At 38.8% G+C, this 14,966-nt stretch overlaps 1 protein-coding gene across 2 annotated transcripts in view; it reads left to right on the plus strand.

The window, feature by feature from the left end:
* SRGAP1 (SLIT-ROBO Rho GTPase activating protein 1) overlaps nucleotides 1-14,966 on the plus strand; it is a 152,844-nt gene that overhangs the window by 90,488 nt on the left and 47,390 nt on the right. For both annotated transcript variants that reach the window (XM_049792271.1, XM_049792272.1), the window contains exons 5-6: nucleotides 9,808-9,990; nucleotides 10,380-10,508. In XM_049792271.1, coding sequence (XP_049648228.1) covers nucleotides 9,808-9,990; nucleotides 10,380-10,508 — 312 coding nt within the window. The remainder of the gene's footprint in view (nucleotides 1-9,807; nucleotides 9,991-10,379; nucleotides 10,509-14,966) is intronic.

Here is a 14,966-nt window from a genome sequence, read left to right on the forward strand (position 1 = left end):
CCAGTGGAGATGCTTATTTTCGTCTTTTTACACAAGTCTAAACTGTATCTTGGACAGACTACTCACTTGTTTACAATAGATATACTAATGCTTTCAGGATTACTCTTTACTTTCAACTCTTTTTCCCCCTAGACTATGCTAAGCCAGTCTAAGTTTTGTTGATTATTAGTGAGGCATTTCTACTCAGAGCTTACCAGAGCAAAGCTTCTTCCTTTTCTGCCTTCTTTTTGTCCGTACTGCCATCTGCTTGATTTGACTCATGGACTACACTCAGTAAAAATCAGTAAATGTTACTTATGTGCCCTCTGCTCTCCCTGGCTGGGATAAGTAAATAATGAAAAGAAAAACAGAAAAATAGAGGGTTGTGTAGGCCTTCCATACCATTCAGAGAGATCAAGAAAAAGAACACTCTAAGCATTCTGGCAAGCTGCTGCTAACCCATTAGAAAATCTGAGAGAAGGTAGGTCTGAACTTCTTTTCCTCTTTGAAACGCATCTACACAACTTGTTACTAGAGGTTGAGGTCTTATCTACCTAAAAAACATTTCCCAATATATTTTTGAGGGGGTATGATCTGATAAAGAACAAACCAAGAATTACTCTTTGTTTTAAACATAGCTATACTATGAAGAGGAACTGGTGACATCCACCTCTTACAAAAGTCTGTTGATTCCTGGTGGTTGAGGAAGTTGTACATCTAAATTCTCCCTTCTGTCTGGAAGAACTGAAGCATCTATGCTCCAGTACCCTGCATAACAGTCTCTAGACTGCTCCCTTCCCTATCCTCAAGATTTGGGGGACCAGGAAAAAAAACCCCACAATATCTATATCAAGAAACAATTTGCGATATTAAGGAAGTTCAGGAAGATATCAGAGACCAGCTCTCCTCAAGGAGAGATCAGTCAAACATTACTTTTGTACATCTTGTCTGTTTTTCATTGACCTAGCTAAAGTTGTGCACCCATCAGCAGATGGGTTGAAGAACATTTGAACTCAACTTAGGTGGCAAAAAGAAGATCTAAAGAAATTTAGACCTGTCTCACTGTCCTGGCTTCTTTCGGATTGTAGTTATGGACACAGATTCCTAAAATCTATCTAAACCTTTTTCTTTTTCTTCGGGGCTTTTTTTTTTTCTGAAATCACCACTGATTTTGTAGGGTACAATACTGCAAAACCTTGTTGGCTCAGGCCTGTAGTCAGTGAAGCACACTGGTATCAGCTTCTGCAAAGCAGTGATAGCCACAGACAATTCACACAGCTGCAGGGGGTCAGCGACTGTAGGAGCCCTTGCACAAGTGGGCCTTAAGTGGTGAGTAAGCCCTGAAGATACAGTCTTCTTTCAGTCAAACAGTTGTGTAACTCCAGTGCCTGGTGAGGTGTGGGATTAGCGCCCATGCTCCCAGGGTAGGAAAACAGTGAAACATCTGCTGAAATACTTTGCTCAATCACCAGTGAAGATCTGCAGGACTGGATTTTCATATTTTCACTCCTTTTTTTTCACACTAGTGCTATATCTTCCCATTGATGGCTACACATTTATTCAGGTATTAACTTCCATGTTACAACTTCCAGTGAATTCGAATTCCTTTCTCAGAATTTAATGTTTTTGTAAAATAGGAAGTTTTTTGAAGTTAGTAGAATACACAGCATGTGCACAATTTGAATTAAGTTACTGCTGCAGGATGGCTTCTTGGGATGGAATTTACTTCACCTAATTTCCAGGCATCTGCAATGTAGGTACAAATATCTTAGCTTGCCATCTGGGTTCCAGTTGTAGTCACTGAAAATCTAATATGGGGAGATCAGACCCCTTTCTGTGATCAGATAAAAGCATCTGCTTCAGATGAAACGATCTACACTGTTAACTACATTGTCCAGCTTTTCATTGATTGTAAAGGAATTGGTCAGCTGTGGATGCCCACATTTAGCCAGATACAACCCAGGCTTAGTAAAATGACAATATGGTGCAGAATAGCATCGGTTTCACTGATTGCATCTTTAGAATGATCATCAGCATATCTGTGTAATATATGTTCTTGTGTACATAAAGATATCTAGACACATGGAAACCTCATGCATAGGTTTTTAATTGTGAGACATTTACTGTTTACAGAATAAGATCACAGTGGTCTTCCAAAACAAGTATCTACAATTTTAAAGTCCAGGAGGTATGTTTCTCAGTCATGTACAAAAAGGAGAAGTCATCTTCCTCTTTGCCCCATGATTTATGGAAAGGAAAAAAAAAAAATCAGTCTTACTACTACTGTGAGATAAATCTTTGTGTCCAAAAGAAATCAAATTAATTTCAAGTCAGTGAATAATATACTAATATTGAAGTCTCTCCCTATTACTTGGTTCTGTTTTTTTTAAAGGAATGGTAAGTTCATGAAGTATAACTGCTAAAATGTGAAGCCTTATTGGAGTTTAAATACCTCTAAAGCCTTTGAGTGAGGGGAAAGTATTGGAGCTTTTAATGAACAGGGTGTGTATGAAGAAGAGTTTAAAAACCTGCTTACTTTTTATCATCATTTGTTATCTTACAAGAAAGGTTTGTGAATTAAGATCACCCTCCAGAAATAAAAAACACACAGTTGTGCATAAAAGTGTGTTGAAGAGAATGAGAGAAGAGAATTAAAACCACTAAAAGCTAAAATAGTATGAAGTTTTTGTGCTGAGGCACAGGTGTATAGTCAATGAAAGAAATTGCATGTTTTATTTGTTACTCCTTGACCTACTTAGATGAGGAGTGGCTTCCATAGGCAGACTATTCAGGCACACACAGTAGTTCTGCAGCTCCACAGAAACTCTTTCAAGCAAACACATTGTTCACTCCACTGACAAGGTTTAAGACATTACTTGCCTGGATTTCCCTAATGCTGCGGGGTCAGGGGCTGGATTACATGCTTGTTTCAAACCCGAATGATGAGAGGCTCTACCCAACCATCTCTAGCACGCCAGCCAGACCTGAGGTTTCACCACACCTGCTTTCAGACTTTTTGAGCACCAGATGTCTCAAATCCAGTTTATCTAGAATGATCTAGAATAGATGGGATGTTTAAAGGAATTGCTACTGATTTGGTCCAAATATTTTTAATAGATGAATTCTAACACAGCCTACTAAGTATCAGAATAACAGCTGACTTTTCTTCAGGTGACAACACTGTATCAGGTGTCCTAATCTTCTGTATCATAGAAGGTGCCAGAAAAAAAAGGTGACTTTGGGACCCATCTCTGAAAGTCTAGTCTTGCACTTCTGCCTCAGAAAATTGTTTTTAACCTGTTCATAGGGCCAGATCTAAAACCTGCTGTAGTTAGGGAGTTGTGTCCATTGGTTTTGACAGTTTTTAGATCAAACAAGTCAATTAGCAGTGCCATAGATTTTGCAAAGAAGAAACTGTTCTAAGAGGAGAAAATAAGAAATCACTGAGGAATTGAAGAGACATGCCACCTTCCACTAAGAGTGCATTTTGAAGACTTTCAATTAAAAAAACTTTCTGCTCAAAGATGTTTTTTAACTGGTGAAAGTTTGAACCTCTGCCGAGAGAGAGAGAGAGACTAGAATGCATTCTGGCTGCTTATTTAATGTGGAAAAGCTCAGAACTGCAATGAAATGTCAAAAAAATAAAATCAGACACTTTGGAGTATTAAATACCTAATGTTTTTAAAAAATGCACACTAATAAGAGACCTTTTTCCTTGATTACACTTTATGCAATTTATTTCCTTTCCCATTTTCATTACTAGGAATTATCATGGAAATGGGAGGTTCGTATCATAGGTCTTCCTTTACTCCCTGCGAGTAGCTTAGCTTGTGTTGACTTGGCTTGTGCCATTCTCATTAAAATTGCACATCATGTACAGGATTGTTGAAAAAATAAGAACAGAAGCAGGTGAAGCGAGGCTTCAGAAGATGTTCTAAGAACCTGTGAGCAAAGCAGGCTTATTTTGCTGGAATAATCAGAATTTTGTAAGGGCAACTTTCCTTTTTCATTTTCCATCTCTTTTACATAGAGAAGGTTTTCTTACACATTATGGTACATATTCATATGTTTTCTACATGTTGCTCACATGACTAGTGAAAATGCATTTTAAGACTGTATTTTCAATTCTCAGTATTTTGTGCACTGGTTCTTAAATTATGACTCAAAACGTCATGCTAAAAACAATTAAATAGCTAAGCTTCAGTCTGTACCTCTGCAAGTTCAGATGATATAAGTAAATGATGAGTGGCGAGTACTTTTAATTATGCATGGATTCTCCCTGGCTGTGCCAGCCAGTTAGTATTTTCAGGTCTGCAGCATCCCAGCTGCTGCATTGCTCTGTTACTCCTCTCCCTATTACACTTTCAGCCAATGTAGACTAGTAATTAGTCCCATGTTTTATGTATGGATATAAGCTGTTGAAACTAGAGCAAGGCATACCTTTTAAGTGAGTGGGGATGGGGAAAGAGGACCCTGGTTAGTTGTGGGGGGTCACAGAGAGGAGGTTATTTCCTGACAATTACAGGGAAAAAAGTTGCTCAAACTGAAAACTGCAGGAGGTTTGGGTTGGCGTTTTTTTTGTGAACTGAGAGATTTAGAAACCTTACATGTTGATTTAAGGAGGCAAGAGATTATTGATTTTACAATAGATCATCTTTGCAACAGAGACAGCTCCCCAGTCAAACTCGTTTCATTTCTCTGGAAAGCTAAAATATCTTGTATTATCAGATCAAATACTGGAATATGACAGTAACATCTGAGTAATTGGGAATGGTAGGAAACAGAAGGTAGGCAGAGTCTTTTCTTGCAATGGAGGGAGGACTCCACTGGATTTATACAGGGGTGAGGGAATATTCATAAATGACCTCTAAAGGAGTCAGGGGGGATCAATGAATATGAGTTTGCTAAAAATACAGAACTGTTCTGGTAATAAGGATGAGGGTGAATGGTGGAGAAAAGTGAATCACGTCATGAAAATACATCTTCATGTCTCCCACTTGGCATTCCAAATTACTGGCATCACACTTTTCACAAGCAATACAAATGTAAGGCTTTCAGAAAAATGAAAAAGTACGGACGGTCCAAAGCAAACTGTTTAATATTAAATAAGACAGGGCTGCTGTGCTGCTTGCATTTTCCATTGCTTTATATTACTATTTAAAAATCTTGGCTGTTGAATTTCTCAAGGAAGTTGCTGCCAGATTTTCTTTTTTCTTTGCTGAAATAACACAGATTCTGGATTCTCTGTAGAAAAGTTAAGTCCAATTTACTGTAGCACACCAGAGATCTGAGAAGGTGAAATCAGTAATTCTGTATTGGTAGTAATATATCAGTGACAATTCCTGGAACCACATCAGAGGTTGGTTTGGAAGTGAACAGGATGCTGAAAACAGCTAATACTGAGCTTACTTAACTGCTATAGGCCACTGAAGTAGTAAAATTGGCATAAGATTTTACTTGAGGAAAGTACTAGCTAACCTCATTTAATAAATCCCTTGTAACTCCACCTTCTGATAGGAACTCAAGACTTAGCAGAGACAATTCTGAAACAATTCAAACAAGGTAATTGCAACAGGGATGAACTACTGTTCCGTTAAATACCTTTTTCCTGAGAAACACTATGAAAAAGCCCTTAATTATGGAGTTTTATTAGAAGAATAAAGCACAAGGTAACACATGGTAATTCCAATATATTTTAACTTAGTAGCATTCAGTCTTGGTACCTTGGGTGAAGTAGCTTTCTAGAAAAGCAGTATGCATGTAGAAAAAGGAAAGCCAGCACCTTCCTACAGGAACATTCCTCTCTTGTAGCCCACAGAAGTACAGCACTAATTACTGTCTTGTTGATTGATTTGCCCAGATAACAACTGTGGGTTTAAATAAAGTAATTATCTAACGGTTTACTCTAATGTGCCCTTCCCTGTGATAAGTGCTATCTTCGGCCCTGAGCCTACTTGCTGAGCTCTTATGAATGATGCTGAAAATGTGGCACACAAAATGAGACGTTTATATCACTAAGTGAACAGTCTGTCACCTACAAGTGAGAGAGTACATAGTTTGGGTAGCATAATCTTGTTCATCTGCTTGTAGTCTGACTTAGTTATCTGACAGAAATCTGTATTTTACATCACTGGATCTGCAGAATAAACCTGCTAAATTAATAGGAGATAAGCTCCCCATTTAATTTTAGAAAGGGAGTAGAATGCTTCTTCACTACAGCAGAGAAGTGCAGTATATGTCATGATGACAGTTCAGCATCTGCAAAATTATGACCTTGCTCTCTTTTCAGTGCATACTTGATGGCTGATCAATAAGCACTTTGGGGTCTAATTAAAGTCAGTTCAGTGATGGATACTCTCACAGGATAGTCTATCATTCAACAGTTTAGTGGACATTTGAGAAGCGGTATTGCTTATTTCATTGGATTATTTGTCATTTGAATAACAGATCTGTGGATCTGTTACATATTCACAGATTGGAGGTCTGTGGATCTCAGAATTCTTCATACAGTAAGTGTGTTTACAAGAATTAGGCAAGCCTGTTACTGTCTTTTACAGTATCTAACAGTCTTTTAAAAACTCCAGCGAGAGAAGATGGCATAATATTAAGGGAGAGAGTCATATATGCAACTTAGCATGCAAATTCTAAGCTAATTTGTTGAGGAAGTGTGCACTGAAATACTTGGAAGCCAACTCCCTAGCTTGTTCCCATTTATTTTCCATATGTCTGTCTAATGCTTTCTCAAGTTAAGTTTAGCTGCTGCAATATTGGCTCTTAAAACACATTGACAAATCATGAAAATGGCTGGAGCTGTCAGCTTTCCCCAGAGGCTTGCAAAATAATGATGTCACTAGCACATGAGATAAGCAATGCTGTCAACATAACAAACTGGACTCATGTCAAATGCATAGGCTGATCGCTGATCTATACATAGTCTGTATTGATTTCTAAACCAGCATGGCTCGGGTAGGACAGACTCTGACTGTTGTCCAGCCCTGAATATACTGCCAAAGGGAGGGCTTCTTTTTCAATTTTAGTTATCTTAGGAATCATTGGTACCAAGAACTTGTGCAGTTTGTTGCAAGAACATGGGTTTCAAGTAGACTTCTTGTTTCTCCATAGAGACTATGAGCTCCATGTCATCCTCACATAAAACTTGTCTTTCCATTGGTGTATAGTGAGACACTCTGAATTTGGTAGCACATGCTGGAAGCAGGCAGTGAGAGGAAGAAAATACTTTTCAGTGATGTGAGGTTAATGGAGTCAGCGTGGAGGCATGTGAGTCTCTTGGTGAGAGCTGGTAGCAATACACTTGTACTCCTTCACTCAACAAAGAGGCAAAGCAAAGAGGCAAGCTGAAATGTCACACCCGCTGCAGAAAGACATTTATGTCTAGTCCATTGGACTACATGGAACTCAGAAAAAAATGCTTCAAAAACTTCAGTGCTAACTGCTTTTGTCAAGCAGATCAAATCCTTGCTTCACCACTTAAGTCAGATGCTGTGAGATGTGCTGTTAGGAAACTCTGAGATAGTATTGTTCCCTCTTTGCTGGCAGAAAAACTGAGAGAGTAAGAAAATAACTTTCCAAAGTGGTAAGACACATGAGTTAGCCTTGTCCCACCAACTAAAAAGCCTCTGGAGCTGACACAGAACAAAAGAAAAAAAATAAAAGCAAACACCTCTAGACTTCTGTAAAGAAGCACTCCAAAAATTGAATAAAAAGACCAAAAGAGAAGGGCACAACCTTGTTTTTAATTTCCTTTTCCCATCATTTTTAATAGAGCCATATCACTTTCTGTGCTTCTCAGGTTTGTTTTATAAATCATTTCTTTAAGAAGTGCATTTCTTCTCTTTTTGTTAGTTCTTTCCATGTGGCTATACAAGTTAGACTCCCCAGGTACAGATTATTGATAACTTTAGAAATGCCTTTGGTAACAGTGCAGGACATAGGGAGCTGAACGCGCCCTTTGGTTAAGCTGAGAACTGTGCAGATCTTGGCTCTACAGGTTTGCCTTCTCTTCCCTGCTTGGCTTGTTTCATCTTTGGGTTTTTGCCTCATCTATGTAGACTGAGCTGCTGGGGCAGTGGCTGTTCCCAGCGGGTGTATGTAGGTAGTGCTCAGGCAGGCAGCTCTGCACTCTGGTCAGGCCTTGGAACACGACTGTGCTATAAAATAGCAGCAGCAATAACACTAAGCCCTGCTCTGGGCAATTTGGGGTTTTTTTTCAGCAGAGCGCTGCAAGCATATGTTTTTAAAAATAAAAGCAAGACAACTCTTTTTGGTGCATGGCTCCAACTGTTTTACCTTACTATAGGAAGTTAGTGAAGAGTTGCCTGTTTCATTTTTAATATCAATCCTATTTCAGTTCTATCAACAGCCTGGCATCAGTATTAAATAGTGGCATACACAGTTATTGTGTATAACATATGCATAGCATACATGGTTATGCAAAATGGCAGCTCTCTAAAAGCTTCTTTCTTTCTGTTGCGCAAGACTAAATATGCATCGGTTCAGCCATCACCTGACATGGCATGCAGTTGGTTTGTGTCGACCCACGCTAAGCCATGCTGCAGTGAATTTGCGCTATCTAGCTTTAGCATCCCCAGTGTTGCCACTCTATGGAGACTCCTTAGGCTGGCTAACTGCTCAGTTACAAAAAGTAGTCCTCCCCATAGGGAATATTTCAAGGCAGCTCCCCAAACAAGTCTGTCTCCTCCATGGGTCACACAAAGCTCTGCTGAGGGAGGAACAGCCCATTTGATTCCTCCCTGGCTGTGTCCTTTGGAGGAAATGTGAATGGCTTGCATGGCCTTAGCCCAAAGATAAGATCTGCTGGCGAGAGCTCTGGCACCCCGTGAAGAGGAAAGGAGGCCACCTGAGGATGCCTCCCTGCTGTGTTCCTTGCTTGAAACTTAAGGCAACAACAACAAAAAAAACCCAAACAAAGCAAAAAGGTGCTGGGGCAGGTGGAAGGAGGCTTTCTTTGCTGGAGGTGGGCAGGGACAGCCCTCCCCAGCAGAGGTGGGCCATTTGTGGTTGCTTGCTGCCCACTATGCAGCATTCAAGCTGAGGCTTTTCTTGCTTGAAGAAGAAAGAGAGGACTGGGCTGAACCAGTCCCTCTCCCTCTCTGTGGTCTGTGCAAGCACGTATTTGCAGGCTGGCAGCCCAAGCTCTCTTGGCTGCAGAGCCAGCGCGTGTGTAGAGGGAAGATAATGGTATTAACTGGGCGGCTATGGGGAAAGCATCCTCACAACTTATTTATCAGGTGGCTACTTCTCCGGCTCTCATCTGGTTTTACATCACGCCCAATCTGCAGGCTGCGTGGCTGGGAGCCACTTCTTCCGAGGCCACGGGCAGCCACGCGGCTGGGATGTGCTCCCAGGCCGAAGCTTCCCGCTGCCTCTGCTCCCTTCCCCTTCTTCGGTGCTGAAGTGGGCCGTTGGCTTTCAAACGTCCAATGTCTACAGCCAAGCTGGTAACTGAGCCCTGAAGAAGTCGGATAGATATGGCACTGCTCTAGATTTAGTTTTATTGCTCGTTATTTCAGGTTTTCGTTCAAAATAAGAATCCTGAAGGTTAATAAGAAGGATTTTGCTCTTTCCTACCAGAGCAATGGAAAAAAAACCCCACCCGTATTAGGCTACTACTAAATAAATCAGAAAAGAAAAATGCAACCAGAAGTCCTCAATCTCTGTTGGCAAAGAAACTTATCCAAGGTCCATGTTTATAAGAGAACATTTTACTCAAAGACCCTGTGGTTTTTCCATGGATACCTTTATTTTTTCATTTTCTCCTAATTCGCCTTTGACTCTTGTCTTTTGCAGGTCATGAAAACATACCACATGTATCATGCAGAGAGCATCAGTGCAGAAAGCAAACTGAAGGAGGCAGAGAAGCAAGAAGAAAAACAGATTGGGAGGTCAGGAGACCCTGTTTTTCATATTCGACTAGAAGAAAGGCACCAGAGACGGAGCTCTGTGAAAAAGATTGAAAAAATGAAGGAAAAAGTAAATAGTCCTTTTATTTAGCTTCATTTGAAATAAATCCAGTGCATTTCTGACAGTCTTTAGCATGATATTAGACAGAGAAGTCCAGCTGGGAAATAAAATTAAACAAGGTACACATAATAAACTAGCAGTGGGTTATAGATAACTTCTTTCAATTGCAGTTCAGAGAAGGGAATACTTTATTCCCAGTGTAACTCTTACTACATGGTTTGTCACATTTGAAACAAAATACTAAGTTATCACTCTGTATTACATTTGTTACATGCATAACAGGCTGGCAATTAAGATTCTTTCTTGATAATCGGAGTGTGTGCTTGAATTGTTACCATTTTTGCTACATACCAAAAATGAAGTAATTCAAATACATTAATATACAATCTCTTTCCTAGCGTCAAGCAAAATATTCTGAAAACAAGCTGAAATCTATTAAGGCCCGTAATGAATACCTGCTCACCCTTGAAGCAACCAATGCTTCTGTTTTCAAGTATTATATTCATGACCTTTCGGATTTAATTGATGTAAGTATTGGCACATTTGGTTTTATATTTATTCTGTTCAGAAATATTACTTTTCTTTTTTTTTTTTTTTTTTTCATTTTCAAAGGAAATACATTAGTCATATGGCTTGCCTACAAGACGCTTATCATTTATAACGTTGTATGGTATAATCAGCAGGTTTTCCCTTTAGCTTTATATTTCACAAAATAAAGTGTCAATAAGATGCTGAACCCATTCCTTTTAAGTTAGAACATTATGTTTTCTCCCCATGTGGCAAGAGAAAATATGACAAGAATAACACAAAAAAGGTAGACATTTCCATTTTGTACTATAAAAGGATTTCTGGGGTACAAATATTTTTTACAAGATAAGCTTCTTAAGTGGGCATCTAATAATGGTATTTTAACTGAAAAGAGGGCATTTCCTCTGTGTCTTCTAAATCATTTAGTTTCATTCATTTAGTCATTGAATCAAATATACAGTGCTTTTTATTCTTATTTCATGTAGTTTGCGGAACAGACACAATCAATCCTGTGCTCTGTACTGTCAACGGAATTGTTACTGATTTTCATTAAGTTATTCCTGTGAAAACATCCTAGGAGAATGAGGTTATACACTGATGTTGACTTGTACCAGCATTTGGTCTCCAGAATCTGTGTTACTGACATATTTTAGATGATGCGGTGGGAGGATCCCACACTCTATCATGTCCCACTCTCCTCGTAACCTGACCAGATATTTGATAGAGAAAATTTGGAGGCAGCAAACACAAGCTCAAGAATATTCATTCACTAGCAACGTAGTGCTAAATAAGTCAGTGGGTACACCTCTGTGACCCATGTGAAATGCTAGATATTTGAATGTGTTTTCTACTGCAACAATTAGTTAACTACCATTAGTTATTTACAAGAGTAAGTAAGATTCACATACAGTCATTTCTGGTGGAATGTTCATCACAAAGATAAGCCAGCTAAGCTCTGGTTTGCAATATAGTATAAATTAATACAGCATTTGACAAGAGGTTTCTCATTTCTACTGCCTGGAGAAGCAAAGCTTGATAGAGAAGGGGAAAAATGCCATCCTGAGATGAGCGGACTAAAATAGCTGCATGTTTTATTCTAAGTTTTCTAAATACTGAGAGTCAGTTTTGTTTTCTTCAATATTTGTGTTTTCCTGTAATTTATAAAATACTGCCTGATTTTCTTACAACTTTTACCTGTTCCTTTTCAACATTTTTCTCTCCAAATGGTTTTGCTCTGGTTTTTTTCTTGCTTCTTTCTTATAAGAGATGGTGATGTATCTTTTTGGTGTTTTCAGTGTTTCTGGCTGTCTCTATCTCAGCATCTCTTTTCTTCCTCTTTCCTACTCACTGTTGCATGTCTTTTCTCTTCTGATTTCTTCTGGTTTATTCAGCGGTATATTGTCCCAGTCTAACCTACATCCATGCACGTGCACATCCTGCTCCACACACCTGGCCTGCCCAGGCAATGGAAACATTTATCAGGGTCCCAAGAGATAGATGATGAGGGCAGAAAACTAAGGACAAGCAGCTTACCTGCTAGGGTACCACCCAAGTGAGAAGTTGTCCCTACCTAATGGATAATTTTCCTGATACTGCTTCAAGGATGATGGATTTTTAGCTTCTAGTTCGGGCATGTCAGATAAAGGTGAGCTTTATGAGTTCTTCCTGGTTGCTGGAAGGAAAGGTCCCTTTTCCCCTCTTCCCAGCATCCCCACCCCTTCAGAGGCTGGAAAAATGCTAATTTTGTCTTCTCTCCTGCCTTCTCTTTCGGAGCTCACACTTCCCAGTGAATGTCTCCAGTGTGTGTTTCTATTGGTCAAAACTTTCTCAAGTTGGAAAATGCACCTGATTTTTACCCATTTCATCGATGTCCCCAGAGACTGCCATAGCAGTAAAAGCTGAGAGGAGGAACCATGGACCTGAAGCTTCACAAAGAATTGCAAGGAGAAGCAAAGTGAAGCTCTCTCTGCATATATATACAAAGACAACACTCTTTGGAGTTACTGTTTGAGAAGATATTTACACAACCATGAAGACTAGAGCTTTCTAACTGCTAGTTTTTAATAGAAATATACATTCTACAGTATTTAGTAATGCAGGAAAATGATGCCTAATTTGTGTGGCTTTTTCCAAGCTTGACCAATGTAGACAATAACATTCTTTTGGGAATATGGCTTTAGAAATTACTCTTCCCTAAGGAATTTAAATGGAAAGTCTAGCTGCCCTTTGCATCACTGTTTTGTAAGAGTAGGCTGTAAACATGTGCAACCAGAATTTGCTTCAGAGCCAATTTAATCCGATTGTGAGCTTGTTCAAATGAAGTGTCTTTCAGACATTTGTATTTAATCAGAATATGCTGTGAAGGCATACGTATCTAGACACAGTGTTTACTACTTGACAAAGGAAATGCTTCTTGTAAATGCAAGAGTCTTGGCAAGATTATGGGATTATATCATTGGAATGTGAGACATGCTTCCCACTGGCCATATGTTGCAACAGTCCAGACTATCTTGTTCTGTAAATCTATTAAAGTCATGGTATGATTTGGAGTTTTCAGAGCAGCGGTGACGATTTCATTCTTTGCCCTCTCTGTTTTGTCCCCATCTGCCTGCCTGATTTTCTGTGTTTCCCTGAACTCACTCTGTCTTTGCCTGTACAGAAGGGGATTACCTCTTCTCTGTGTCTGAATTCCAGTTAACATGGAGGGGATTTATATCTCCCTGAGCTGTTGGTGTTGCCCATAAATGAAACTGAATGTTTTCCTACATTACTGAAAAATATGTCTGATAAAAATCAGATAAATATATGAAGGAATGCAGTGAACTGTTTAATAAATTTTTTGTAACAAGTTTGGGGAGGGTTGTGGGACTATTTTTATTTTTTTTTTTTTTTTTTTTTTACAAAAAAAAAAAAACAAACCCAAAACATTTTTTCATTGGATTCCACTGCATTTTCCATTTGTGAGGCTCATATGGAAAATTCTAAATTGCAGTTCCTCAGCTAACTTGGTCTGAACTGTTCAACTCCTTCATTTCATTGACAAAGCTCAGGGCTTCTGACTTAAAATGATGATGTGTTGTTCATCTTAAGCTCTTGTGGTAAAAGCAAGACAAAAATATTGCTGGAGTCTTAGCTGGATGTTTTAATGCATTGAGTGAGCTGAGGGTTAGGACCAACATTTGCAAAGAAGTAGGGAGATAAGCAGGATTTGATATGCACAGTATATTTCTGTCCTCTGCATATTGTACTAGAGGAATTTGAATTTTCTGCTGAAGATTTCTTCTCTGCTCACCATATACTAGGATCTAGTTCAAGTGGAGGACGTGGTTAGGTTTTTTTCTTTATTTGTATCATGTAAAAAGTAGTAAAGTTTACTTTTTAGCTAAATTAAATAGTATGTAGAATCATTTTTTTTTTTAATTATGGGTTTCAAAGGAGCAACGGAGTACACACCCTGGCTAATCGACTGTTAGTACTAACATCTGTCTGTATGGCACATACTGTTGCTCATTTACGTGAAGATTTTCATGTAATTGAGTTTATTAGATTTATCTGGGTATAAGAGGAAGGTAGGGACCTTTTTTCAGACTTAACATGCATTCATATGATCTGAATATAAATGCTAGGAAATAGTGATCAAAATACTGTAGTTGACTGTAGTTCTGCTGCTGGAATAAATAAAATATTCATGTGTTGGTCTTTCTTAGAGTAGAGTTTCTGAATCTCTCATTGCAGTCTGCATGCTTTGGATGGTTAAGAAGTTAGGGAACATTTAGCTATAATGAACTTAATTTATTCTGTAAAGGTTCTTTGTAAATCATTCATAGAACCAAGTTTAAAACTAGGGTAGAGTGTGTGCAGCTCACAATCTTTATTATGTAAGTTCTCATAAATATGATACGTACAGCCAGATCCCTTTGATTTGAATGTTGATGTCTGTGTAACAGGATGAGTAGAAAGTGGCTTATTCAGAGGTTAAGGCTTTTTTTTATGAATTTCTCTCTCCATTGGCATTAGAATTTTATTATTATTCCTGAAATGAAATGAAGAGCAGCTTGGTTGTTTGGTTGAAGCTGTATGCTAAGCACTGCAGTTTGTTTTGTTCAAGCCTAAATACACTCTGGGGTGCAATAAAGACAGTAAATGCTCTTGAGACTGCTTCAGATTTAATTCCAAGTAAGAATAAAATGCAAATTACAAAATTAATTTTTCACACATATCCCAAAAGCATCACTCATCTCCCTCCTTTTTGCCCAACCAAAAGTCTTTATGAATGCAGGAATGCAATAAAACTCATAGTCTATGACTTCATTCTCTCATTTCTCACCTTCATGTCTTACTGCACCAACTGACATCTCATCTCATCTCTCTAGGCCATGGATTGATAGCAGATCTCATTAGCCATCTAGGCTGTAGCCTTTGTGTGATGATTAGTGAATCTCAAAGATTCATATTTA

The sequence above is a fragment of the Accipiter gentilis genome, chromosome 34 (genome assembly GCF_929443795.1).
Source record: "Accipiter gentilis chromosome 34, bAccGen1.1, whole genome shotgun sequence".
Lineage (NCBI taxonomy): Eukaryota > Metazoa > Chordata > Aves > Accipitriformes > Accipitridae > Astur > Astur gentilis.